The 24,665-nt window shown below is 38.1% G+C and overlaps 1 protein-coding gene across 1 annotated transcript in view; it reads right to left on the reverse strand.

Annotated features, from left to right (window-relative positions):
- BDP1 (B double prime 1, subunit of RNA polymerase III transcription initiation factor IIIB) overlaps nucleotides 1-24,665 on the reverse strand; it is a gene marked incomplete at its 5' end in the record, with an annotated part of 49,016 nt that overhangs the window by 22,779 nt on the left and 1,572 nt on the right. The window contains 21 exon segments of the mRNA XM_009870043.1: nucleotides 3,919-4,034; nucleotides 5,529-5,728; nucleotides 6,282-6,468; nucleotides 6,961-7,177; nucleotides 8,654-8,714; nucleotides 8,717-8,759; nucleotides 9,306-9,537; nucleotides 10,753-10,820; nucleotides 11,241-11,400; nucleotides 11,998-12,074; nucleotides 12,239-12,383; nucleotides 13,741-13,820; nucleotides 15,810-15,969; nucleotides 16,983-17,154; nucleotides 17,491-17,775; nucleotides 19,440-19,583; nucleotides 20,229-20,283; nucleotides 21,229-21,323; nucleotides 22,374-22,507; nucleotides 23,365-23,508; nucleotides 23,867-23,926. Of these exon segments, the coding sequence (XP_009868345.1) occupies nucleotides 3,919-4,034; nucleotides 5,529-5,728; nucleotides 6,282-6,468; nucleotides 6,961-7,177; nucleotides 8,654-8,714; nucleotides 8,717-8,759; nucleotides 9,306-9,537; nucleotides 10,753-10,820; nucleotides 11,241-11,400; nucleotides 11,998-12,074; nucleotides 12,239-12,383; nucleotides 13,741-13,820; nucleotides 15,810-15,969; nucleotides 16,983-17,154; nucleotides 17,491-17,775; nucleotides 19,440-19,583; nucleotides 20,229-20,283; nucleotides 21,229-21,323; nucleotides 22,374-22,507; nucleotides 23,365-23,508; nucleotides 23,867-23,926 (2,835 nt within the window).

Below are 24,665 nucleotides of genomic sequence, written 5' to 3' on the forward strand. Positions count from 1 at the left end.
ACATTAAGAGGGCAAATAGAGCAGAAAGTTTCAGCTATGCCATGTCAGGTCTCTCAAATTAAGCAATTACAGGAATATTATATTTATTAATTCCAGTGCTCAAGATACTACTACTTTTAAACAAGATTAAATTCTTGCATCTGTTCAAGTACACTCAGAGCAGCAAGACAGAAACCTTGGGCTTTTAATCTCATGTCTCAGTAAAGGACAAGAAGGAGGATCTGGGTAACAAGGCCAGTCAGCCTTCCCTGTCCCTGGAAAAGTTACGGAGCAACTAATCCTGGAACCACTTCCAGACACACGAAAAACAACAAGGAGACTTGAAGTAGTCAGTAATGGGGAACTCATGTTTCACCAACTTGATAACCTTTTATGATGAAATGACTGGCTCAACAGGTGAAAGAAGAGCAGTAGATAGTGTTTACCTTGACGCTAGTGAGGCTTCTAACAGGATCTCCCCGAATATTGTCATAGGGGAGCTGAAGAAGTATGGGCTGGATGAGAAGACAAGGAGGTGCAGCACTGAAAATTGATTGAATGGCCAGGCTCAGATGTCGGTGATCAGTGGCACAAAGCCTAGTTGGAGGTCAGCAACTAGGAGTGCACCCTATGGGTCAGTGCAGTGCCCAATCCCGTCTAACATCTTCATGAATGATCTGGATGATGGGGTGGAGTTCAGCAACTTTACAGATGATGCAGAACAGGGAGAAGTGGCTAGTACACCACCAGGTGATGCTGCCAACCAGAGCGACCTAGACAGGCTGGAGAAATTGGCTGAAGGAACCTCATGAAGTTCAACAAGGGCAAGTACAAAGACCTGCCTCTGGGGAGGAAGAGCTCCAGGCACCAGTGCGTTCTGGGGAACACCCAGACAGAAAGCAGCTGGGTGGAGAAGGAACACAGGGGTCCTGGTGGACACCAAGTTGAATGTGAGCCAGCGATGAGCCCTGGCTGCAAAGACAGCTAAGGGTATCCTTACCCACATTAGGAGAGGTGTCGCCAGCAGGTCGAGGGAGGCAATCCTTCCCCTTCACTCAGCGCTGGTGAGGCCACACCTGGAGGGCTGTACTGGAGCATCCAGACCCGTCACAAGAGACACAGGGACATACTGGATAGAGTCCAGCAAAGAGCTATCAAAAGTGAAGGGACAGAAGCTGCTCTCCTACAATGAAAGGCTGAAAGAATGAGGACAGATCAGCCTGAAGAAAGACAATGATTGGTAGGAGTGGGTTGCGATTTCTCATCAGTGTATACAACTGCCTGAACGGAAGGTATAAAGACAGACTGACTCAGGCTCTTTCTAGTTGTGCCCAGTGGCAGGACCGGAGGCAATGGGCATAAAACTGAAACACAGAAGGTTCTATCTGAGCATCAGGAAATACTATTTCATGGTGAGGGTGATGGAGCACTGGCACAGGTTGCCCACAGAGACTGTGGAGTCTCCGTCCTTGGCAGTATTCAAAAGCCACCCAGACATGGTACTGGGCAGCCAGTTCTAGGTGTCTCTGCTTAAGAAGAGGGTTGTATCAAATGACCTTCAGAGGTCCCTTCTAATTTGAACCATTCCATGATTCTCTGAAACTCTACCATCACAGGAGTCAAGACAACTCTAGGGTACGGCCCTTGTCTTGTTAGCAAAAATACTCTGGGATATAATTTCAACATAAGTAATGGAAGAGATTTTAAGCAAAGTCTGAAACAGACAGGAATAAGAAGGTAATTTTAAAAAAACAGCAAAAGTAAATTGATTTGAGGCTGCTCTGCCTCAGTTAAGATTGAAAAAAAGGTAGCTCATAAGATAACCTGGAACTGTTATATGGAAGTGGCACTATCTGCTTCAAATGGCACATACATAAAAAGCACCTCCTCCATCAAAGAACCGGGACACTGCAAATGGTTACATGAATGTCTCCTGCTGGAAAGAAAAAGTGAAGAGACTCACAACACAGGCAGCAAGCTCATTTTATGTTACTCTGCCTACCACTTGTCAGTTATAAGTGAGTGCAAATGGCTCTCACTGCTCAGCTTGCCTTTCAGTGGTCCACATTCACAGTCCAGTTCACAGCCTAAGAACGTGTTACTGAGAAATTCAGATGGCTAAGCTCTGATTGCTTCTTTCTACTCTCATCTGCAAAATACTTTCTTAAAAGGAAAACAACCTTAAGAAAAATTGTTAGAAACTCTTATATTACCTAAGGATGCCACCTAGGGACGTTCATAGCATGTAGCATGGAGCCTACACTTCAAAAAAACAAGTGCTGCATGAGAACAACGAGACACATATGCAAAGGTTTTAAAGAGCTTTTTTTACTTTGTCAACAGGGAACTTTACCTTTCTGTGGTATCCTGAATGATTCCTATAGCATCTATAGATAGATGTTCTTCCTTTTCTTCCTTGCTGTGGCAGTTAGGTGATGTTGCAGAGGAACAGACTGCTCCAGACTTCATACTTCTTGGATGTATGTCTAAACTGTCATTCTCAGCCAAATCCTTCACAGACAACAATATTTCCATGTCATCCTGAGATTTGAGAAAAAAAGCAACCAACAATATTAGCAAAAAATACATTACCTTTAAAATAAAGCACTGCACTTTATGATCAAGACATCAATCTGAGGCAAAACTTTGCTTAAAACTTTCAAGTAGTTTACGGAAGCCATCACTACTCCTTGTTCCTTTAAAGAAGGTATTTACCTATAATCAATACAGTCTTTCATAAGCAATGACCAAAGGGTTCAGAAGAAATTCAGCAACAGATTAATGGCATGCAAGTAGCTATCCATGTATCTTGAACATCAATGAAATTTCTAAGTGTAACTGAAGTCTTTAGATTTGTTAACAAAAGTCTGTCTGTTATCAATGTACCATGAACCATATTTCAGAAGACCTCCTATTAGGGTGCAAACACTAATCAAGAATGCAATTTCTATCGCTCCAAAAATAATTCATGCATTTAAAACAGTTTATTTAGATGTCTTAAAAACAGCTGGTGTAGAACCAAGCATCATAAAATATAGTCAGAAATACCTGAAGTCTCACTTTTGAGGAAGGAGATTCCTCTGCCACAGACAGATTCTCTCCTTTATTAGTTTCTTCCTCATCTGGAGCAGTACATTTTTGTGCAGCTGGAGATTCCTTTTCACTATATGCTCTTTCTAGGTTTGGTTTAGTACTCAGGGATCCATTCCTTATGAATTGTCCCAGTTTCGGAGTACCCACTTCTTGGGAAGGCAATTTTTCAGCACTAGTGAATTTGAAGTGAACAAACAAAACCAGAAACACTCAGAAAAACATGTCACTTGACTTTGGTCGGGAGGAGCAAAAAGCAATTCTATATTAAAGTTTGAAACAATACTTATATAGGAGGGTTAGAGACGGATACACTATTTTGTTTAAAGTCAAGAAAATTACCTTAAAAATAGATATATGTTTCTCATTTTGGGCACTTACGGTTAACATGTGAGAAGGAATAATAAGATTTCTTTGTCATGGCATTTTTAACATCAAGAAAACAGTTACGTTACTAACTGTACCAACACCAAGGTACTTGCAGTCTAATACATGCTGCAGAGCTTCTTATATCAAGAGAAGCAATAAACAGGACACACTGGGATCAATGAAAGACAGATCTCTGACATTTTGCAGAACTTATATCTGTCACATATATGATAGCTTTATACGCAAATAACAACTCTACAAAAAAAACCCCGGTCAAAAAGAAGTATGAGCTCCTACAGACCGGTACGTACCAGTTCAACAGTAAGTAGCTCAGCTCAACCAAAAAAGTGCTCTGAAATACATGGGAAGCTGCCTGTAGGCACTGAAAATTAAACACTGGGGCAAAACAGGTAATAAGGAACAACGCAATTCATCAGATGAAAGCTTTTCAAATCTAATTTTGCTGAACTCTAAGCTCACCTGCTTTGCTCACTCAGTATGTTTTCGGAAATAGAGAGCACCTGAGGCACCTCTCGCTGTTCCTGTTCGTCTTTGCTTGATACATCTGCTTGACACAATACAGCTTCATTTTCACCCTTTATATTTACAGTTAAAAAAATGAAGAAAAAGAGAATCAAGCAAGTTTCGAAAACAGACATGTATCTTTTTTATACAATAAACTACAGATATGTGTTATTTTCCCAATCTGAATCAAGAGAAGAAATCATGTTATATTTATTGAGGGCAATCTATCTGAGCATGTAATTCAATTTACAGGTGAGCAAAAACAGAAGTCTTTTTAGTCCTGGGCTACCTAGAGTTAGGCTCTTAAACACTATACAGACCTAAGTATTACAGGTAACACTTTGTATTTAGCCTCCATCAGCTCTCTATTACATGAAGCAGTACTGAAACAAAATACTTTGGTAAACAGAAAAATCCTTGAAACAAAATACTTTGGTAAACAGGAAAATCTTTGAAAATTGGACACTGCAGAGCCAAGCACAGACACACCCAAGCCACTATAACATACCCTCAGACTCTCAAGGGCTTATTAGTTTTAATTCTGCATTTGCCACACTGGTTCCTTGAAGACGCCACTTGAACTCATCCTTCAGTGCTCCAGCTCTGCAACAGCTTTATTAGTGCAGAGGAACATCAGACCCACTGTGGATGTGCAGGTTTGCATGTGCACATGTGCATGGCCCACAGGCCACAGGTCTAGAGGAGCCAAAGCTGAACTGCAAGCAACTCTCTCAGCTGGGGATGAGCTGACCCTGTGGCATGGAGAGGAAAAGTACAGGTGCGGTGCACTCATGCTCCTCTGGGAAGGCACGAGTACTCTACGCTAGGTCTACACAGGTTCAAGAAAAAACATCCAGTTACAACCACTCCAGTAAGTCGGTCACTCTTACAAAGCTTCAATATACTTCAGATATGGCAAGCACGCAGACATGCCAACATCCACGACGTGATTCACAAGTAACCCACAAAATGATTAGAGAGTTCAACCCACTACAATGGCTTTTGAGGATTTTAATAGCTTGTACAGTGCCTAGTAAAGCGTCTGTGGGGATACACAGTGTAGGTGAATAACTCAGTTTACCTGTGTAAAGTATAGAAGCATCAGGCACCGTAATGGTAGAGCCAGTCAAAGCTTACCAAGTTAATGTATTTTTTTAATAAACAAAACCAGTTATCCTCTGCCTTCCCTTGATTGCTCAGCATAGACTTGATTCATCCAAACAGGAAAATAAAACGAGCAAAAAAAGCTAATTGTTATGTATTGCAATACAAAACACGTTTTTTCTAGAGTTTACCTTCAATGTGCAAAACCCTTTCTTCTATCATGCAATCCAATCAAAATCAGATCCCCATTTTCCAGAAGACATTAGTAGAATACAAGATCTAGACTTTATCAATTTCCTGTCTGCACTACTGCAACACAAAGACTATGGGGATTTTTTCATCTGGTATAGTGTCTCAGCTTCAAGGAATGCAACTTAAACGCTGTAATTTAACTACATAAAACAGTACACACAACTTGGAACCATACTTCTGAAGGCAAAGCAGTTATTCTGAAGACTTACGATGGCAGACTCAGCTTTTTCCAACACCAATTGCTGTGCTTCAGACTTCTCCCTCTTATTTTCTGATATTTGTAACTCCTTCCTTTTGACAGTTCTTTCCAGGTTTGGCTTGTACCTCTGGAATCTGCTCTTCACTATCTGGACAGGTTGGAGAGGTCTTTGTTTACTTTCTTCTTCAGTGGTATTTCTGCTATCAAGTCAGACAGGAAAAAAAATAAACCCAAAACTTAAAAAAAAGTTTGTCACTGTAACACAGTTTCATTATATTTACACATAAGAAACAACTTAGTTTTTTTAAAAGAAACCATGTAAACAAAGTTCTGCTCAGTTCAAACTAAACACAAAACTTTGTTTCAGCAAAAACTTCAAAGCTCAGGTGTCCAAACTACTCCACAACAGAACTAACTAACTCACTAGAAGAATTAAATTACTGTCTCCTTATTACTATAAAGCCAAAGTAATTTTCACATGGTTACTCCAGAAAAACAAAACAGTATTCCTTTGATTACATGACATAAAATCTTATCTTCAGATGACAAAAGAATCGTAAAGTGAATGCTCATTAATGTAATGCTTAGCATAGAAGTAACTGTAATTTTAGTATCACTAGTGATAAAATTATGAAAACTGGGGTTTTTTAATTATTATTTTTATTAGATTTTCTTTGCCATTTAGCAGTCCATCAGCACAACTATTTCCTTTTCAAATACTTTCATTGTTACAGTCAAGAATAGAAGTAGCTAAGCCCTTACTCTTCACTAGTAGCTGAAGTATCATCTTGACTAATTTCAGGTCGACAAAACTCAAGTTCACCATCCTCTGATCTTGAAAAAGTCTTTGGGGACTTACAACTTGGCCTCTCAGCAGCCTCCTGACAGCCAAGTGACTTCTCCTTTCCTAAGGATTCCAGTGGTTGCAGGACATCATATTTTGCTGCTGTCTGAAAAATGTAAACACGAGAACCAGAAAAAATCATGATACTAAACCAAAATGAGACATTGTGATGTCCATAAAATTTGGTAGCAATCACTCTCTGAGGTGTTTCCTGCAAAAACCCCTCTAACTGCTCGCTAATAATGTCCAGTCTTTTCAGGATAAAGACATATTTGTTTCTTTTAAACAGAACAGCTTAAAAACTAGATTTCCTCTTTGCCAACTTCTAGGAATACTTTTCTTTCTTCAGTGTCAACTCTACAAGGCCACCTCAGATCAAAAAGACATCTGGAAGCATAACAAGAGACACAGATGGGTGTAAACTTTTTCTCCTCACATGCAAGTAAGTGGGAAGCAGAGGAGTTTTCAAGCAGAAAATTTTAGCTTTTGAAAAAATTGATTCAAAAAAGATTAACTTCGCAGTTTTAAAATTATCAGTATTTTATTTCACAAACCCCAAAGCTCAAATATAAGCAAAGGGAAAAAAAAAAAGCCTTACATCTGTATCAGGAAGGATGCTACATTCACTATCAGACTGTGTTGAGCTTTCTTCTTTATTGGTATCTTTCTGTGACACACATTTTTTATTTACATCCAGCAGTTCTTTCCTACTAGTTGTTGTTCTTAAATTTGGCTTTGGTCTCTGGAATCGACTCCTCAGAATCCGAGCTGATGGTACAACAGTTTTCTCCTCTTCCTTTCGAGGACCAGACTCCCTACAATAACAAACAAAAGAACAATTAAAGCCACAGGACAGCAGTGGTTCTTCAGGTCATGCATGACACACTTGCATGTAGCTCTCTTTAGTGCAGTAGCCAACCATAAAAATCCTTAGCTTTCTTAAAGCAATAACAAAGTTACTGACATTGTAAAAAAAAGATCCAATAAAAGCACATCAAATGTCACCAAAAATCTGTGTTTCTTATTAACACCTTGAAAAGAGTCAGGGCTGGGCTGGCCACTAAATGCTGACAGATGTTCTCTAACCCTTCTTTCTCCCCAAAGGGGAAGGAAAAGGAAATGAGGCAGAGAGATATGGATTGAAAAAGAAAATTCAAACAGCTTTAATGAAGCAATAATAGAAATAATAAGGAAATAATAGTGAACTATATACATAGATGCAAAACCAGTATCAAATCTGACTCCCTCCTGATATGGATGCTGTAGAGCATGCAGCACTGGGGAAGCCCCAGCTCAGCAGCAGAGGGGAGGCTGGATAGGTGAGCTGGATTTGGGAACCCAGGGCTTGGATCGAGAGCAGAAGAACAGACAGAGTCCTTCTTGGATGCCAGCCATTGAAGAATAGAGCTTAGCACCTGTGATCCCTTAGTTTTACACTGAATATGATGTATATGGAATGGAATACTCTCATTGGTCACCTGTCCTGTCTAGTCCTCACCTTTTACTTCCTTGTGACCATTTATTTCCCAGCACCCCCAGCATGGCACACATCACAAGAACCAGCAGTGACCTTGGTCACTACAGGTGCATTTATAAGCGAGAGCCTGTCTGCATCCCAGTCCCAGGCAGTGACTGCAAACATCAGGTGTTATCACTGCTGGTAGCAGGCACTGTCTGCAAAAACAAGCTGCGAACTGCAGAAAGTGCAGCCTCTTGCAGGGAACTGAGCTGAGAATTAAAATCACTGAACTGAATTGATTCTCTTTAGCTCAAATGAGGACATACATAAGCAAAGTTAAAAAAAATATGCCATTTCAGAACAACTGCAACTTCCTATCACACTCTGAGAGGAACTATCACACTCTTTGAGAGGAAAATAAACATTTTACAAATGCCTTTGTCTAATCATGTTTAAAGCTGTCCAGTAGATTAACAGAATTTTTTAATTATTAAATGGCACTTTCATAGGAAACAAAATCTTATACTCAAGAATTTACATAAGCATATAGGGGTGCACTGCTCGCATCAACGTGGAGAGATAACCACAGGAATTGAGCATCAGAAGAATGTATTTATTTGAAAACTGGGCTCACAGTCTAAAGACCAAATTAATATCCAATAGCATATAAATTTAATGCTTCTGAGCTCTTGGAGTTTTGTTTAAGTCTAGTAGTGTCTTAATTAAACATCTCATTATAAATAAAAAGCTTGGTTTTAATACTGGAGTTGAATGTAGAAGTGTATGGATCGTTTTTATCCATCCCTTCTCTCCACTTAAAAAATAACCTTACCTTGTATCCAAATCCAAAAGCTGTTTCAAGACATTTGACAACCCCTTTTCACTTTCACAGCTTTCTGCTTCTGAGGACTTTTCTTGGGAACGCTGCCTTGTATGTACTGAGTTCATCTCAGAATCTGTAGAAACATTCCCTTCTAACAACACATTGCATGGCTGACTGTCTTCATGAATCATCACAATCTAAAAGGAATAAAAGTTGCACTCTACTGAGACAAAAGATTTGCTCAACCTCTGTTGTAGAAGAGCAGAGGGAGAAGACAAAGTTTATTTTATTATCTCTTACAAAAACACTCAAAAAGATCTCTCTTGCTTTCTGCACATCCAACTAGTATCAATGGATACTATAAAAGTGAAATTTTTTTTATTTTATATATACTTTCTATTTCAAGTGGTCTCTTTCCCAAGAGACATTTTTCTCTGCATTCTTCATCATGAATAACACCAAAAAGGGAGGTACAATAAGAGAACCTAAGCGCAAGCACCAGGACATTTTATGACAATTCTATTTACTCTGAAAGAATACAGAAAGCAGGCAAGGGCTACGCTTACAAGTTATCTGGTGTGTACCCAGACTTTTCTTACTAAAGGTTTCTACTTAGGGCCCAGCAAAACAGCGTGTCTAAGCAATGGCTCAAGAAACTTACATTTTTGAGGCACGGATCACTGTCTTCAGCCCTATGGTGTATCACACCTTCTTCTATTTCACCACCTTCAGTTTTCTCCTCCTTAGAATCTTTTTCATCTGTCAGTTCTTTTTGCCTTGCAACAGCTCCTCCTAGATTTGGTTTTGGTCTTTGCACTCTGCCTCTCTTCAGAGGTGCTTGTTTCAGCACACGCTGACTGCCGTCCTCTTGTAAACCAGCTGTTTCATTAGACCTGGAAAAATGAGATCCATGAGTACATACCACATCTGGAAGTGGGGGGAGTCTTGGAAAACTGAGTTTCTTTGTTGTTGGTGGTGTTTTTTTGTTTCTTTGTTCCGGTTTTTTGTTTAGACCATTACTAACACATACTTATCTAAAATGGAGGTATGCATTACTACTTCCTGAAACAGTAAAGTTGGAAGTGTATCTGTTAGAGGCTGAAGAAGTACCTGACAAATTTAAACTTATGCTTGCCCTGTGCTTTTTCTTTCCTCACTGGAGACAGGATATCACACAAGAGAGACCTTATTCTGACTCATATTGGCTCTTCTTGTATTCCTATTTGGTCTAGAGGCAGATGCACCTAATTTAATCAAGGGTTAAAAATCACAAACATTCAGAAAATACATAAATAACTACATTGTCTTACTAAAAAAACCATCAGATGCACATTATCACAACTGTCAGATGCTTCTATGCCCTTCTACCCTAAGCACCAAGTTAAACAGCACGTTAATGAAAGAAATAACTGCTCTTCTGGCAGATTATCAAACCTAGTTTACCACCCTCCACCCTCCTCAACTATATCCTTTTTAAAATAACCTTCGGGGGTGGGTTTTTTGGTGGTGGAAGTGTTGATTTTTAATTATTTTTTGTTTCTTTGTTGGGTAGTCTTTTTTGGTGTGTGTTGTTTGGGGCTGTGTTTTTTCCTTTTTACAATCTCTCCTGCAAAATATATTCTTCCTTTTACACTACAGCTGCCATTTTTCCACTGAAAAAAACCCCACAAGATACATTTCTTCACTTCTTCATTAACATGTGCATTAAAGTGCTTGCATTGGAATTTTTTTCTCCTAATACTAGATACCTAATACTTAACTACACCTTAAGAATAATCACTTATTCCAATTATTTAAATACTTAACTACTGAAACTGAGACATTTCAGTATTAAAGCTAGTGGAGATGGCTTGTTATAGTTTTCAAGGGACAAACATCAGGAGTTTTTGTGTTTATTATGACATCTTATTTAAAAGCACTACTTTAAACCCAAAAATGTTTAATCTATTTTGTGCTTTAAAAAAAATCCTATTCTTCCCTCAGTTTGTCTCACTACAGAAGTTTCTTCAGAAACTCCTATAATTACCATACTATGTAATCCTACTCAAAGTGACATGAATGGCAAACTGCTGGAGTGCAGCACTTCTTGTCATTTTTAACATACTTACTGAGACATCAGCTCCAGGACTTTAACATCTTTTTCTGCAACTTCTTCACTATTACTTTGGTCAGTGTTCTGAATAGAAATAGAACATTAATATCTTAACTATCTTACATTTATAAAGTACAGCATTACCTAACAGGTCATGTAACTGTCCATACAAAATAGATTGCTTATGACAGGCTCAAACAATTAATTACAAGGTACATTTTACACAGTCAGAAAGGTGCAGTAAAATCTAGATCAAACAATTAAGTCTGTATTCACTGCAGGACATGAAAAACTATTGGCATCTACTGTTTGTGTGACAGGCTCCCAGCTTAGCTGAGGCATCTAAGCAAAATCACACTGTCGCTGCAAGTTAAGTAACTGGCTGATTCCTGGTCACACTGAGGGGAAAAATGAAAGAAGATTAAAAAAAAGGTAACATTGCTATTGCATCTAGTCACTTTGTAGCTGACACATTATCTCCACTTACATTACTCTGTTAAATACCTTTTTGGTTTCCCCCTTAGGTTGTGGATGGGATGCCTCAGCACTTCGTGCATCCTTTTCAGGCTCTTCCTTCCTTCCAGATGCTCTTGTAACATTAGGCTTAAATCTCTGTCGACATTCTCTAACTATTGTCTTTGCAATTACAGGTTTTTCAGGTTCTCTGCACAAAGGATCCACAACAGTAAAATTGACTCCAAAATATTCAAAACTATGTAATATTCGATGACCTGCACAGCTCTCTCTAATGGAATTTGGGCAAATTTTCACAAAAACTTGTGCAAGTTTCTTCACGTAAGAACTAAGCTTTGTTTAACCTTATAGAGTGCAGAAACTCAATTTATCTACCCAATAAAAAGATACAAATTTATCAACCAGGGGAGGAAGCTAACTACGCTGCATGCCACAGCTGCTTCTGCAAGTATCAGAAGCAGAGCCATCAGGTGGCAACTGGGAGGAAGGCAAAACTATAGTTAGCATTTTCCCTTCTTCTTGCTCCCAAATTCTAAGCATAATTGGTACTTCATAAAGTAATGCCTTCCTCATTTTTCTGGAAAGAAAGACACACCTTCTACCACAGTACCAGTTGTTATCACCCAAGAGAATGTCAAAGTAAAATTTAAAATTTATATTGAAACTTCACAATTATTGTTGATTTTAAATAACAGAATTAACAATTTTATTATTAATAATTCTGATTATATAGAATACATTAACGATGATTAGTTTATTCCAGGAAACTGGTAAAGCAATCACTTACTCAGATTTAGTATCCAAATCCATGTTCTCTAATTCTGTGGCTTCACTTCTATTTCTTCTGCTGTCTTCCTCAGAGCACTGGAATTAAGGCAAAGAACATTACTCATGGACAAGTGTTCAGGTACCTCAGAAGCAGCTCTCAGAATACGAGTTATTAGAGTGTGGCTAATTCACACTATCAGCATTGATAAAAGCAGATATGGCATCAAGAGCACAGCATATTAAGCAATATTCCTCCTGACCTTTTCATCTGCTTTCACAAGGTCTGAAGAGGAACCCTCGGCCTCCGTTTTCTTCTGGATTGCTGCTTCTCTCCTTCCAGATGATCTCACTAAATTTGGCTTAGGTCTTTGCAAACGTCCTCTGTCCGCTGGCTTTTCAGTTTTCCTTAAGCTATAAAAAGAGGTGGCATACATTATTACCAAAGATAAAGTATTATATCGTCTAAGATGTACTTCAAGAGCACCTCAAACTGCATATTATAGCAAAACAATAAACTGAAAAAAATCATATCACATCTTCCTGATATTAGAAGATAGATTACTACTTAATGCATAGTGTCAAATAACTTTCAGGGGAATCTACTTAAAAATGTTTGATGGAAGCATTCTTGCTGTTAAAGAAATAGGAATACCTCTTCTCCTAGGGATCCACGACTGATGTGTCAATAGGCTTACTGATTTCTATAGAAACAACAGCAATCTGCTCCAAAGTAGAGCAGATTTGCTTTATGTACAAAACTTTGCATCTGCCTCTCCTGTCTCTGCACCCACCTTTCAAAGCTATCTCAGAGAACTATGAATCTCTGTTTTCAAATATCTTATCCTACTGACAACACCCACACATTACTGAGGAACGGGGTAGATCAATCTGTGTCTTTAACTACTGCAGTAGGGTGTACCATGATTTGCACACTGTTTTACAGAGCCTACAGCTATCAATTATCTTCAGATTAGGAACTACAACCTTCTCTTATATTCTTCCTAGGACAGGACAAATAAAGCTCTGACAGTCTTTACCATAAAAGTGAGCTGCCCTTCAGTAAGGAAGAGGCAGAAGCATAAAAAGCAATTTAGCATTAACTAGTAGCCCATCCCTAAATCACCTTAAAAAAATTATGTCATAGTATAGGAAGTCACTGATCACGCAGAAAATGAAACTTTAGGCACAGGCTTTTTAGAAATCATTGCTCAGTTACAGCAATAAGCATAAAAAATAGTCACAAAGATTAACTTTATACAAGAGAACATATACAACAAAGACATATTGGAGGTGTCTCTCAATCTAGACCACTGCACTGAGTTCCAAAGAGCAAAGTTTCCAATCAGGAAGGTATGAATGCACCATGTACATGACGAGTATGGCTAACAAGTTCTGATGGACAGCTATGAATTTCAAAGAATACAGTGAAGCCTTTTTATTAAAAAGATAAATAAATAAACTTTCACAACCCAACAACTGGCAGAACTTCTTCAGAGAAATCTCGCATTGCTGACTGCAGAGGCGTTAACTTTTTTCTAAGATTAGTTAAGTCTTTCTCCTCATTACTTTGTAATATTTTAAATGTCAGTCAAAGCACTGCTCCTCAGTGGTCTAAATATCTGTCGAATAACCTCACTGAATACGCAAAAGATAATGATCTAGCATGTAGCCCAACCTACTACAGTTGATCAGAACTATATTCAAATTAAGTAAATACCAGTTCAGCTCAAGTAATACTGCAAAGTAAGATAATTCTACTTACGTGATTTCAGGCTGAGAATCACTTTCTGATGGACTCTGCTTTTCGCTTGGTCTATATAAGTCATGTAGTACATCTTTGTTCTGAGTAAAGAAAAAAATTGTTTTAGAAAAGAATCGGTAAAATTAGAACTCTAATGTAAAGAAAAGCAGAAAACAAGAACAAGAGTCACAGAACGGTTGAGGTTGGAAGGGTCCTCTAAAGGTCATCTGGTCCAACCTCCCTGCTCAAGCAGAGACACCTAGAACTGGCTGCCCAATACCATGTTCAGGCAGCTTTTGAATACTGCCAAGGATGGAGACTCCACAGTCTCTCTAGGCAACCTGTGACAGGAAGCTCCTGTGTGCCGGTTTATACCCATTGCCTCTGGTCCTGTCACTGGCCACCACTGCAAAGAGCCTGGTTCCATCCTCTTTGCACCCTCTCTTTGAGTTTTTTAAGAGATATTGAAAAGATCCTCCCAAGCCATCTCCTTTTCTGGGCTGAACTGTCCCTGCTGCCTCAGCCTTTCATCACAGGAGAGATGCTTCCAGTCCCTTCACCATCCTTACGGCCCTTTGACAGGCTATCTTCAGCACGTTCATGTCTCTCTACCAGGAACCCAGAGCTGGTCACAGCACTCCAGGTGTGGCCTCACCAGCGCTGAGTGGAGGAGAAGGATCACCTCCCTCAACCTGCTGGCAACACCTCTCCTAATGCACACAGGACACCTTTAGCTGTCTTTGTAGCCAGCGCCCACTGACGACTCACATTCAAACTGGTGTTTGCCAGGACCCCCATGTTCCTTCTCCAGTACTCAGGCTACTGACATCACTGTAATAGGCTGGTGTACACAGCACATTGCCCTGTTCAGTGCACTGATTTTTATAAATATTATTCCAACTGATATCCGAAGATTGTATTCTTACAACATTTCCAACTACATGCATTCAATATTTACAAAAATCCTAAGTAGCTAATTTTCCACTAAGATAAAGACATTATTTTTCTAAAACAAAGGCCAAAGGACAAATAATTTGCCCATCACATTAGGGAAACAGCAACACTTCGAATTTCTTAATCTCTCACCACAAACTTCAGCCATAAGACCACTCTTCATCTTAGAAAAGACAAGAGAAAGGCATTCATTTCCCCTCAGCACAAATCTCTAAACAGTATCATATTATGTTCCAAAAATGACAATGATGCAAGGATGGAAGGATGATCAGAGGAGTAGAACTTTCCCTATATGAGGAGAAATCTACAACTGGGACTCTCCAGCTGGAAAACACTCTTGTTAGAGAGAGGAAAAAGTGGCGTTATAAACAAGAATACCTTTGGAGATGATGAACAGGAACATAACAATGGAAGTACAGGTCACCTTATACTACCAGGCATCAGGTTTATAACAATCCAAAGAATACAGTTCTTCTATTAAGCAAATAATTAGAAGAATGAGCTCTCAGCTGTAGTATGCAATTCATCACAAATGTAGAGACAGATGCAAAAAAGCAGCTAGGAAAACTCATGAGTAAAGAGGTGCACCAAGTGCTCCTAAAGAAGCCAGATGCAATTTTGGTAAGATTCTAACCGCTGGGCCTGATCATAAACATGCCCAAAGAAAGATCAGTTTTGGTCCATTTTCTTATATTCTTCTCCTGAAACACTTTGTGACAGCCAGTATGAATGGACAAGAGCCTACACATTCTGCAGCAGCACAAACAACCCAATGATCATCCTGCTCGTATCAACTTCCAACATCATGCAAGCAAGCAAAATCTCGCTTCAAGGTTTTACTGTTGTTATTGTTCTGCTTTGCTTTCAAATAATTAAACTGTTGAGCTGTGTTGTCTAGGAGATAAGCCAGTCATACACAGTATACTCTCAAGAAATTTAGTAAAACAGATAACCCATTAAAGCTATCTGAACTGGCAGTATTTGAATTTTGGTGACGTTCTCACGCTTGTTACCTTTTTTCCACCTAGTGGTAAATATGTCACAAAAACAACCCTAAATCAGCTTTGATTTACAAAAATACTTTTAAGAGTAAAGAGCAAGATCTTGAGAAGAAGTACATAAAAAAACCAAAATACCTCTGTTTCTCTAATTTCTGCAGATTGTCCTTCTTTGCTTCTAATCTTGGAAACTGGTAAATCTGATACCTGGCTTTCCTGTGATGTACCATCTCCAGTATCTAGTGTTCTCAGTTTAGCAGGTTCCATTTCTAGTATAACACCATTGCTAGCTTCAAAGCTAAAAACAAAAGCACACAATAATATTACATTAGGGTGTGATAATAAAAAGGCTATTATTGGTTAGAGACAGTTCAAGCTGCACAGAAAAAGTATGCCATTTTGACATTTAGTATCTATGCATGTTTCAGAGAATCTGAAAAATGTTACCGGTATTTGCAGGATGTGAGCTTTAAAACAACTTCTGTGCTTTTGCTAGGCTATTACAAGAAGATGTTAAAATCCCATCTGAATATTCCAGATTAGATAGTTTTTTAAAACTGACTTTATTAAACATTGTATGCAGAAATTTTTTTGGCGTTGATCTTCTGTAATAACCTGTTGAATTCAGAAGACAGATACTGTTCCTTCATATACTTCCAATGTGGTATTAAAGCATATGAAACTTTCTAGCAAGGGAATCTGTATGGAATAGCAAACAATTACAATACAGCTAAATACAATACATGCACAATTCAGAACAGCACTAATAACTTCATAATGACTTTTTACATTTACCACTTTCTTATATAACAAGTTTAATAAAACAAACATTCACTTTGTAGTAAAAGAATGCCTAAAAGCGAAACTAAAAGCTTGCCTCTCACCCAGGTTCTGCACAGAAGAAGTCCAACCAACATTCCTTTCCACCAAAAACATCTTACCAAAACCAGAGATAGATTCAAAGGGTATAGCAACATTACCAAGCAGTGCTTTTGAGAGAAATACTACGAGTTAGGATTAGACAACAGTTTTTGTGAGCACTCTAAAAAAACCCCACCAAAACCCAAAAACTTAAGTGAAAGCAGTTTTTCATGGGATTTTAGTATCAATCCAAATTAATTTTGCAAGGGCAGCCCACCAGGGAAGAGAATATATTGAGAGCATAAAACAGCTTACTAAAATCCAGGAGAGTTCTCAGAAATCAAAAACCTGTCCATCCTGTGCTAGGTAGCAGGATAGTAAGCATGGATAAACAATACTAATATTTAAACTATGTTTTATTTTGTCTAAGCTTTCCATTGTAAATGTTACCTGCATAAATTGACATCACTTTCTCTCTCCATTATGTCATCCATTGCTGAACAGGACTGTGAACTTTCTTCCTCTGCATCAGTAGTCTCATCTTGTTTTCCCTTACCGAGGCTATCCAGTTCTCTGCAGGTAGTACGACCATCACTGTTGGCATCACACATCTCTTTTTCTGCTACTGAATAAGAATTAAATCAATTTGGACCATCTGGGCAACATCTTAGAATTCCACTTCTCAAATCCTAGCTACAGTGAATCAAGAGTTAATTTAGGACAAAAACCGATCCCAGTAAAAAATGCCTAAGTTTTAAGATTTAAGAGAGCTGTTCTCAGCTGAAATGAAGTATGTTTAGACTTAGTATGAAAGCTGTTTTTGAAAGGCATTGTTCCATAACCTTCCAGGGCAAACCACTGATATAAACCAAACCCCATGTTCTTATTTTTAAGTTAGCAACATCTTTATATAAAATTTCTATTAGAGCTTTTGAAAGTGAGCATTTTGGCCTTTTACTTTTCTTAGAGGTTTTCCCTTCTTCAGCAATTTCTGAAGGGACAATCATTTCTTCTGGAAGATCCGCCACTTCCTGTTCAAGATCATCTCTTCTCTTCTTCTTTCTCTTTTTTTTTGCCAATGCTGGCTCTAATGCAACCTGTTCTTCTGCCTGTTCAGAAATGTCCAGAGATTCTTCATTTTCTTTCTCAGCTGTCACAGCATCTGCTTCTGTTTCTGCATCAGAAGTTCTGGATTCCTGAAGATCATCTTGATCATTAACAGATTCTGTGCTGGCAGCTTTTGCTATGGAGACAACGCAGTTCCTGGTTAACAGACTGGTGGAGTACTAGGAGCCATAACTCACAAAGATAATCATAAAACATAAATAAAATATAATCATAAATCACAAAAATGCAGCTTCCTGTAAATTCACACATCACTGCCAGTACAGTACAGGGCATATGAGCAGGACCATGAGAGGTCAGACACTGACATAACAAAAAGCTTCAGCACAGACTAACTTCAACCCTACTGCAAAACACGTTCCATACACGGGGCAACGCTTCACCAGGGTAAAGTCAACAGAGAGTGTAAAGCCAACTTAGTGAACACTCTTGCTCGTATTCTTTTCAGCAGATGACACTGTCACTTTTGGATCCAGGAACAATAGTCACTGTTATTCCTGAAAAGAATTACATCTCTCTGCAGAAAGAGGTGATCACAGCTGAAGAAAGTATGTCATGGAAAAGTGATTTTGATCAATGAATATACTGTACTTAATCACTCCTATTTATACAAGAAAGCTGAATTATTATCTAGTTAATAATTTACAAATTCTTTGATCGCTTTAACAAGTTTCCAAAATTCTTCTCCCCCTTCTTTTCAGAAATTTTGTCTCAATCTTTTATTTATGGAGAACATCAACCACCAAGAACCTTTCCCTGTCCTTTCGATTATTCTGATGCAAACTTGTTCCCTATAGTTAAGAAACTCAAAATGCAAGAGAAGTAGAAAGGCACACTCACTGCTTTGCACATAAAGTACCTTTAATCTACCAGTAAAGTCTACAAACAGAATTTCAGTATGTGGTTGTAAGTCCTAACAGGTGTGACATTTTACTTCAGCAAGTCCAAAATTAAGGCTATAGAAAAGCAGCAACTATGTCAATTTTAAGAATTAAGCAGCAATGCTGCTTCACAGATAGCATCCCCTTTAAAAAGGATGTTCACTTTTTTGGGCAACAATACCATTTACAAGAAAATGGGTCCTTGTTGAACAAACAAGTGGACAACCTCACAGAATTACCACGGAATTTATGAAACTGTGTCAGTATAACTGTTCCTAATTTAAGCACGTCTGTGAAAGTCCTTTCTTAGGTACCAAGGTAATAATTCACTATATGGAAATCAATCAACAGTAATTAAACATAATCTTTATCCTTTATTTTGAACAGACCAGAAAACTGAAAAAACTTTTAGAAGACTCCCTGGAAGGAAGCACTCGCTTCAAAGTTAGAGAATCAAACTATAATTAGAGGAGAAACAGAGCCCTTAGAAGAGGGTTTTAGAAGGTGAGAAATGTGTAAATTAAAAGTCACAGAACAGCTTGCCAAAAATACAGGTTTGGCCCAAGGATTCTAAAAGTGAATTCATTAGTAATTCATGAAGATATTTACCAACTGTTAAGTTAGAATATCCCATTTAGAATTATCAGTGCTTCAGACTGTGGAAGAGCACCAATCTCAGTGTGGTCTCACATTCCCGCCAGAGAAAACTGGCTGCTACCAATTTTTACCACCCTGCACACCAGTAAAGTCGATCTGATGAAAAGTTATGCTATAAAGCCATGACCCTCCTGCCCTGTCTGAAATGGGGAAGGAAAAGACCCCCTGCATGATTTTTCCTCTGCTAGCAACACACTACTGAACATCGCTCTGTAATGCTATCTCAAGCATTTTTCTGAAGTACCTTTTGGCTTCTTCCGAGGTCTTGAAGGCTTCTTTTCCTTTGGTTTCTGGCTTTTAACAGTCTTTTGCTTCCTCTTTTCTTCATCTGCTAGGACCTTCTCAAGCAGCTGGGCAAAGAATTCAAAATCAAAGGGACGCTTTTCTTCTATCAGATTAAAGAAATAGAAAAGATTTCAAAGCTAGCAATTTTTCCAAGCTTCTGCTTTTTAAAACAAAGTGGTACATGTTATATTAAAAAGCAAAATTTATATAAATTTAAAGAGATAATTCTTTCTGAAAAATCTGTTAAGCAGGGACTAGAGTTGACATATATGGATTATGGTAGCTTGGTTTTAAAAACAAATAGCAAAAAAGTTACAGTACTTAGCAGGTGAGAAAATTTAAGAAGTGACAAAGACATGAATTGTACTGTATTATCAAGGTATTGACACACAGCTCTAGGACTTAAGTAGCTCATTCAAGTAACACACAAAGGTTTTAAGGATTCTGAAAGCAGTTTACAATAAGTAACCATGCTAGAAATTCCCATGAATCAGAATCATCTTCAACTGAATATATAGGAAAGTTTATATTAACCTCATCTATCAGACATATAAAAAACCCCAGAAATTAAACATCTTTACTGTGAAAACGCTTCCTAAAAATACCTCAGATTCTCCAGCTTCCGAATTCACCTATGATCAAAAACTTTTTCTTACAATTAATTCAAGTAAGGCAAAGCACAAAAATTACTGTGAAAAAAGATGACGACCATTTAATGGCTTATTATATGGTGGAGAACATTACTTACTGAAAGCTTTGTCTATCCTCCATCCATTAGCTTTTTCCTCACGTTTGAACTTGTTCTAAAAGCAAAGGTATACATTACTTTTTCGGTAAGCAGGAAACGCAAAAATATCCTGTACAACACAACAGATCAAGATAAGCCTTCTTCAGTGCAACAAACTTTTCTACCAACTAAAGCTGCTAAAACTTACAAGCACACGCACCAAACTCAATTGTGTAATTAATTTTTAAACATAAAATCTGTCAGCAATAGGTATTATCAGTCATAATTTTTTATTATTTTCAGCATCTTTGTCCTTACTTCCAATCTAAGTGAAGTCTGAAATATCAAAGATTTTCCCAGCAGGATACCATGAAAGAGGCAACACAGAAGATCCTCACCAAACATCCACTTAACACTTACCAACATTCCTGAATCAAAATAAAATTGAGACAGACTCTGTCTCAGTATGCTAGATTTACCATATATATTAATCAGAATTTAACCCAGAAGATTAACCTTTCAGACATTTATTGTCTCTTGGAAACAGGTATTAAAAAAGCACTGCTATAGAGCCAATTAGCATCCACATTATCACGTCTAGATATACTCTATTATATTATATTACGGTTAGGGCATGGTGCTGATAATGCCAAGATCGCGGGTTCGATCCCCATTCGGTCCCCATGTGTTGCCTGATCTAGTTGAGAGGCGTCCCTGCCCATGACAGGGAGGTTGGATTAAATGATCTCTAAGGTTCCTTCCACCCTAGGCCATTCTATGATTCCATTCTATGAATATAAATAATTTTTATATAACATGTATAGTTTTAATTTTAATGTAAGTATCTATTGCATTGTTTTATAAGTTATATATAATATAGTCTGTACAATCTAATACGTATTTATATATGCATATATATATATTTATTTATATATACATATATAAATTGAGAAAGCATGGAATACCAAATTAGAAGTGAAATCAGATGTTGAATTGCTTTATTAAGTGTTTTAATTTTTACCTTAATTTCCGCTCTGGCCCTATGTGGAAACAGTCGTCCAATCAAGGAGAAGTCTGTTCCTACCATACTTATAGCTAAAAAGAACATGTCCGTTTCTGGGGGAAGAAAACAACAAACAAAAAAACAACACAAATCTAAGTACTCAGTTGACCATCCTTCTTGCTATCTAACATGAAAGCACCTATCAAACTGAGTGCAACGAGACGGGTGGTTTTATGGTTACCTACTGTGGCTGCAAGTTCAGAGCTATGAACAGAAAGAACCATCATCTATTATAAAGCTGCAGAATGTGAAATACGTTTTGTAAAGCTAGTAAATCCAAGCTTATCCCCTCCAAACTGCTAATGTTCATTTTTATTATGAACACAATCACAACAAGACATGAAAAAAGCATGTGTAAAAAGACCATCTCTGTCATCATCATCATGGCTGGGCTTCGCAAATGAAGATATGGGAAGGGCTCTACCCACACTTGCTACAAGCGCACTGATGGCTAAAAAGGCCGATGCAGGATATGTAATTACTTGTGAACAGGCATTCCAAGAGCAGCACATCGGACTCGGATGCTAATTTTGCCATCTATTGTTGTGAAAAACCACTTCCAATTATAAAAAGTCTTACACAGTGTTGTCAGCCTAGAGATAATAATTCATTCACAGGCATAATAAAAAGAAAAAACAACTCACCCACTCATAAAAAAACCTGCTGTCCATGTGCACTGAGACCAGTCCACAGAGAGATGGCCTTTACAATTTATTCCTGCCCTTACTGGAAGAACCACGAAGCTAAGCTAAGCTAAGAACTGGTAAGTGTTCCACACAGAGCTCAAATATCTGGGCACCAGAATCCAGAATTATGCTTTTGATAAGGCAGGCTAGAATTTTCACAGCATCTAGAAGTCCACAGCAGGAAAAAAAAAACCACAAAAACCCACAAGTAGCTTACATGTAAGGCATTGGATTTTTTTAAACATGACACTTTTCAGAGTAAACATCAGAGCTCTGCTTGTTGCAAGAGTTTGGACAGTTGAGACTACATCACACGTATGTAGATCCACAGGAAATAAGAATTGTTGAGTACAAAGCATAGACGGAGCACTAAGATTTTTCTGCAGACTCAAAACTTTAAATTATAAATTAACTCACCTTTATTTGACCATGGTTTTGTGTAAAAACTTTTTCTGAAGCTGGAATATGTAGTTGTAGAGCCACGTTCAAAGATGGGATCATTCTCCTCTACCACACGTGGACCTTTTGTTCTTAGAACCTCTACAGTTAAACTGGAAAAGCAAACACACAAAGAGACATATCTGAAAATACTGCTAACAATACATGGTAGTTGTTTATATGCCAGCTATTCAGATCTTTCCTGCCACAAGTCAGAGCTGGTACTGTGTAATCAGATTTAATAACTACATTAAATATGTATTTTAATGAAGAATGTAGAAAGAAATTACTATCCTATTTAGCCTTTGCAAGTAACTTTGATTTTCCCTTTTCATATGATATAGTACAGACAGAAAATTGAGTACCTTCAAAAAAATAAAGTTGTCTTTTTAACATTCAAGAAAATTATGTTAGAATACTTTCTTTTACCAGGACTGCTCTATTCTTGCACATTGGCCTAAACCTCATGCTAATAATAGATTTGAGGAACTCAGTAATTTGATAATCGAAAACTTTAAAAAAGCCACATGCTAAGCAACGTTATTGAAAAAAAATGACAGCTGAATAAAGCAGCAGTATGCACAATGCAACGTTGGAGCAAATCACACTGACATCTGAATAACAGTAAGCAGACACGTGCAGCTGTGAAAAACAAAGACGTTAACTAAATAGAAGACGTTTGCAAGTTTGACAAATACTCAGTACTCATTCACTGTATTAAAACATGACATCTTTGCTGCTGTCTCCTTCTCCAGAAATGTTTCTCACAGAAAAGGTTTGCCCCTACTGAAATGTGGATAGCTGCTGCTCATGTTTTGCCACATATTTGCACGGCTTCCTAAGTGTGCACAGCTCAACTGTCAATATATAAACACACTCACATTTGTCACCATCCAGTGTAACTGTTCTCTACCACAAACAGCAGCAATGGAGCAAATATTGCTCCCGAGTCAGACACAGAACTTGTTACCTTTCTTCATCCAGAATAATTGAACCATCTTCTGCTACTTTCACACGAGGAACTAGAAGTGGACCATCCTGACTCTCCTCCCCATTCTCGGCTTCTTCCTCTTCATCTTCTTCTTCATGATCAGGAGGGCTTTTCTCTTCCTGTCTACAATTTTAAGAGATCAAGCAAAAATATCACTTTTGTTAGAGTTTCAAATGCTGCTCCATGCATCAGATGTTCAACAACTCAATGAACCACCCAGCAAGGCAACCCACTAGCCAGGTAGTCAATACATTAACTCCAGGATCTGCTTATCATTTTATTGTAAAATGGGACAAATCCAAAACCATAATATTCCAAGTAAAATGCTCTTTAATCACCCTTCCCTCTCAAATTACAATTTGTAATAAATAACGGCCGTGATACTGAAACCGTAAAACCCCCGTACATTATTAGTATTAACACAGAAACAAAGTGGGGTTTTTCCAACATCAGAATAAGTACTTCTATCATCAAGACTTACTCTTTCATTTGACCCAGTGCAGAATTTTTTTCTGTTCTCTTTTCTTCTGCCAGTGAAGATCTAGAATTTTACAAAAAGCTAGAGATTAACATTTGTACGGACACATTTCTGCCTCATTCCAAAAAAACTGCTTTTGGCAGATAACGGAGGAAGAAACACAAAGCTTCTTTCAATTCTGCGTACCACATTTAGACTTGAGTCTAACAACCACAACTGCTTAATGAATTTTGCCTTCTTTTGTTGTTGTTATAATCAAGGATAAAAAAAAGTATTTCAAACAGTAATCCATTGTAAGGGTACAGGGAATGTGAGTGCCTCAGTTCCACTACTTGCTTAAGGTCTATTCAGTGTAAAGGGAACAAAAAAAGGAACATGATAAATAAAAGACATAAGCACACAAACATTAACAAGCAGGTGATAAGAGACAGTAACAGAAAAATTCATATGCTACTGGGGGCATGAACAGGACTTGGATAGCTGGCATGATGTTCACATCATTGTTTTTGGTAATCTCAGGAAAAAGGCCTTGCTTTGCCTATGGAAGTCTGTGCAGCAGCTGCATCAGCATTCCCTGTGTACAAGCACCTCCAGGATGCTCGCCCAGCCTTGCTACTGGCAAAACCTGTAAAGGGAACAAGAGCAGCTACTCCTGTCCATCCCACTGGAATGGAGAGACCCTGCGGGTCTGGCAGTGTGTTTTGCACTACAGCATCTAGAAAGGAGAAATGCCTAGCTTCTTGTAGCCCACTAGATCTGGCAGCCATAAATAAAAATATAACAGCAGCTAGTTAAAAAAAAA

This window comes from Apaloderma vittatum, unplaced genomic scaffold, assembly GCF_000703405.1.
Source record: "Apaloderma vittatum isolate BGI_N311 unplaced genomic scaffold, ASM70340v1 scaffold17465, whole genome shotgun sequence".
In the NCBI taxonomy this organism is placed as follows: domain Eukaryota; kingdom Metazoa; phylum Chordata; class Aves; order Trogoniformes; family Trogonidae; genus Apaloderma; species Apaloderma vittatum.